The 4,438-nt window shown below is 32.9% G+C and overlaps 1 protein-coding gene across 1 annotated transcript; it reads right to left on the bottom strand.

Annotated features, from left to right (window-relative positions):
- Nucleotides 1-678: 678 nt before the first annotated feature.
- On the bottom strand, nt 679-3,717 carry LOC126885434 (uncharacterized). Its single transcript, XM_050652004.1, has 2 exons — nt 3,523-3,717; nt 679-3,396 (listed from the first exon to the last, which is right to left on the bottom strand). The coding sequence occupies exons 1-2, from the start codon at nt 3,715-3,717 to the stop codon at nt 679-681; spliced, it is 2,913 nt and encodes a 970-aa protein (XP_050507961.1).
- Nucleotides 3,718-4,438: the final 721 nt, after the last annotated feature.

Genomic DNA, 4,438 nt, shown 5'->3' with positions numbered 1-4,438 from the left:
TCCCTGATCCCTTCTATATTCGGTTCTCCATAGATCTAGTTCTACATTTGGTATTTTTATCCACATTCCATTTCATAGCTTTCCTACAAATATTTTCCTGAGGACTTTTCTTTCCCACACTTTCAGCATGACTTGTTCGGATTTGTTAATTGTCCGTGTTTCACTGGCATATAATGCTGTAGGTGTTATCACTGTCTATTTTCAATCTTAGCCTTTCTAGATATGTTTTTACTTCTTAAGTTGTTTACAGTGGTGTCGCGAGAGCTTTTTTTTGGGGGGGGGGGGAGAATGAAAAATATTCCCAACTCTCATACTTTATTTTATTTACATAGGTACACCTTTTTCCAAAATTCAGAATAATTAGTTATTATAATAATAAACATATTTTATGTAAGTAATAACTTTACTATAATCAAAACATAAAATAAATACACAGCGTTTTTATAACATTACCTTATTTCATACGTATTATATTTACAAAAGTAGTTGTTTAGATTAACAGGATTAGGACAAAGAAAAAGACTACAAATTTTAAATAAAGTCGAAACGTCGGCAGTTTAAAAAAAAATAAAAAAGAAAAACTCTGGAGATTTTTTGTCCTAATCCTGTTACCTAAAAGACTATTTACAAAAAAGGACGATATTACGTATTCTTCCATTTTATTTAAGCCCTAAAATGTTATTTTAAAATTATTCGCCTTTTCTTTAGAGTTGCCCACTTATCAATTGTGTAACCTAAATCTAATTTTAACGCCATGTCAGATTCACACTTTAATAGCATTAAATTATCAAGCCGTTCATCAGACATTGTTGTTCTTAACACATTTTTAATAATTTTTAATTGACTAAAGCTCCTTTCGTTGGTTGAAACACCATAGGGTACAGTCAATACAAACATACAAAAGCAAAATGCTTGATTTAAATTATCTTTTAACTTGGTTACATTAGATAATAGTTCAGGAAAAGAACTTACTTTAGAGTTCATATCAAATAAAACTTCTAATTCACCTTGTAAAGAATGGACATCAGGCTTCTTAGAACCTGGAGGAAACATGGCAAAAATGTCACCTAAAATCTTTAAGGTAATATTTCTTTTATCAAGTGGAAATGTTAAAACTGAATACAGTGGCTCAATTGATTTTTTGATATGCTCAAAATTATCATTTAAACCACTTGATAAGGTATCCAAAATTTCCTGGAAATCTCGCCTATAAAAAGTTTTTAAATCCATATCGACTTCAGTGTCACGATTTTCATCAATTTTTTTTGGCATAATCCTTCGTCTATGATATTTCGAAAAATCAGAATAAGGATCAATATTTAATTTTTCGGCATATTTTATGGCACTTTCAATTAGACTATTTAAACTGTTATGGTCATAATCGGTATTTCTTAAATTAAGGGCAGTAGTTTTTATCAAATTAATGCAGTCTATTATATTTAAATTAGGTGTTTCTATCGTTTCAGTTAAAATTTTAATTTTTGGTAAAATATTTTTTAGAAAAAAGAAGCTAGCTATGAAGTCAAAATTTAAAATCTTTTTGTAAAGTCCCAATGCTTTAGTTCTTGTAGAACCATCAAATTCTCTATTTTTGGAAATGTCTGATAGAACTTCAATAATTTGATCTACTGTTTGGTTAAGAGCTCTGACTGAGTCTGCCTTTGCAGTCCATCTGGTTCTTGAAAGGTTTTTAAGTTGAACTGATTTATCTATTTCTTGTATTTTTTCTTGCAGGTGTTTAAATCTTTTTGTGCTTGATGTAAAAAATACGTAAAGTTCTTCAAGAGTGTCAAAAAAGTTTCTAATCAATGCACTTACGTTACAAGCATGTTCAAGCACTGTATTAGTCCTGTGATCTTGACAGGGAATGTAAGGTACATTGTGCTCGACGATATCTGTAATTTTTTTTTGTACGCCATTAAAACGACCGGACATGTTACTAGCAAAATCATATGATTGAAAAGCAAGTTTAGAACTATCTATTTCCAACTCACTTAGGCATTTAATTAACAACTCGGCCATACCCAGTCCGGATTTATCGCAACATTCAAAGGTCTTAATAAGCCTTTCGTGAATATTACCCTTATTGTCGGCATAACGTATTACCAGGGAGAGTATATCCTTATGGGATAAATCAGGTGTCGTATCAGCCATTATCGAAAAAAATAAACATTCTTTAATTTCTTCAATTATCAAACTACGTACCTCTGATCCAATTAAAGAGATCATTTCATTTTGAGATTCACCACTCATGTATGTCACATGATAAGGGCGCAATTTTCTGTCGTCAAACCATTGTTTCACGACACTGTTATGTCTTGATATAAGGTTTACAATTTGTCCAAAATTTCCTTCGGAAGCCGAATCAGATTTTCGAAAACCCAATCCTAGAATGCCTAATGTTCTGATTGTATCCATTAAAACCCATAAAACTCTCTTATTTTGACTATGGATTTTCTCTTGTTCGATTAATGTATTTCTCTTATTTTTATCTAGGAAAACATCAATATGCCTTTCTGTAATCAAGAAATTACAATAATCGGACAATGCCGCTTTATGAGCCATGGATGAAAAATGTTGTTGAAGTTTGCCCAGTTTATTTTTTCCAGCACTTTTCATTTTTCCCCACCCATTTACACCTCCTTCAACCCAAGAGCTTTCCCCTTTTTCCCGCCCTATACCCTTTGGAAATAAGCAGCAAACAAAACAGAAAACAGAGTCATTTATGGTACTATATTCTAAAAATTCAAATTCATTATACCATTGGGCATTAAACCTATTCTTTCCATCTGATGGAAATGCCGCTAAGCGAGGTTGATGGGGTCCCAAACGAATAAGATAGTTTTTTTGATTGGTACTTAACTTAGAAGGGCGCATTGCAGGATCATGATTTACTATATTATCAGAAAGACTATTTTGGTCATCAATTTCAAAAGAAATATTATCTTTGTTTAAATTTGCTAGCACTTCATTGGCAATATCTATTATTGAGTTGCAATTCTGCCTAAGTTCTGTCACGGAATTTAACATATCAATTGTAGTCATTTTTTCATCTAAAATTTCTGATTTATGATATTTTTCTAACAGCCCTTTGCTTTCATTTAAAGAGTCTAACAGATACGAAAATTTTCCTAACAGTGATATAAAAGATTTTTCTTCACCTGGTTGATCAGAAGAAATAGTGTTTGATAAGCATTGGGTTGCTTCATCGTCAGTATTTATAGAGATTACGTCTGGTTCCACGTCTATATCACTGGGGATGGTAGTACTGGCACTTGGCATATTCAGGTCCATATTTTCACTAACATCAGTATTTTCACTCCCATCGATCTTTTTGTAGGGGCTATCGTTAGAGCTTATTCGAACGGAATCGGTGTCAGAAGCAGTAGAAGTAGCCTTAAGTAAAAGGATTATTATTAGGCCAAATTATACCAAAAAATATTTAAAAAATTATATGGATATTGCAGTAAACTTTTTCTATTATGCCTATATACACCTATAAATATTTCGGTTTTATCTTACCTCAATTATAGTTTCTGTTTCTGCCTCATATTTCCGTTTCTTTAACGCAGCCTCAAATGGGTTTGCAGGCGCCCCAATATTTTGTATGGATACTCTTTTTCCACCATGTTTAACTTTTTCATGTTGACTTTTAAAATCATTGTTAAACACAGATTTACATTCGCAGCATTGCACTTTGTATCTTTTAGGTTTCATTTTTCTTTTAATTTATGGTTTACCGCAAGTAGAATTATGCCTACAAATTAAAAACCGTTGCTAGTGAAATCAATATTTTCACATCACATCAAAATAAAAATTTAAAATTAATATTTTAGATAATTCTTACATAATTTTAAACTCAACAACAAAGCGAAGCCAATTTAATTTTTACTTACCAAAGATAAAAGTCAAAAATTTCCAAACTGCATTTACTCAGTCAAATTAATTAATACTCGAATAATGAATTGCAGCTCCACGCAACTGCTTCAAACAAATTGTAACTAATAATATTTAATATAATTTACCAGTGTAGCAGTAAATTAACACTAATAATTAAAATGGGTTTTTATAACCCATTCGGTCACTCGCACTTATTCATCATCATCAACCCGTACGCGTCCACTGCTGGACATAGGTCTCCCTCAGCTCTTTCCATTCATCTCTATTTTGTGCGGCTTGCATCCAGTTACCGACAACATGTTTCAAATCATCGGCCCATCTGGTTAGTGGGCGTCCTCTGCTCCGTAGTGCTTCTTCTCGCGGCCTCCACTCGACAATACGTTTTGTCCATCGGTTGTCTGGCAATCTGGCGACGTGTCCTGCCCAATTCCACTTAAGCGACGCGATTTTTTCGACAGCGTCTGTTGTTTTTGTTCTACGGCGTATTTCTTCGTTTGGGATTCGGTCTCTCAGGGAGACACCCAACATCTGGCGCTCC

Source organism: Diabrotica virgifera, chromosome 5, assembly GCF_917563875.1.
Source record: "Diabrotica virgifera virgifera chromosome 5, PGI_DIABVI_V3a".
NCBI lineage: Eukaryota > Metazoa > Arthropoda > Insecta > Coleoptera > Chrysomelidae > Diabrotica > Diabrotica virgifera.
This window is presented reverse-complemented; position numbering and strand designations above follow the sequence as displayed.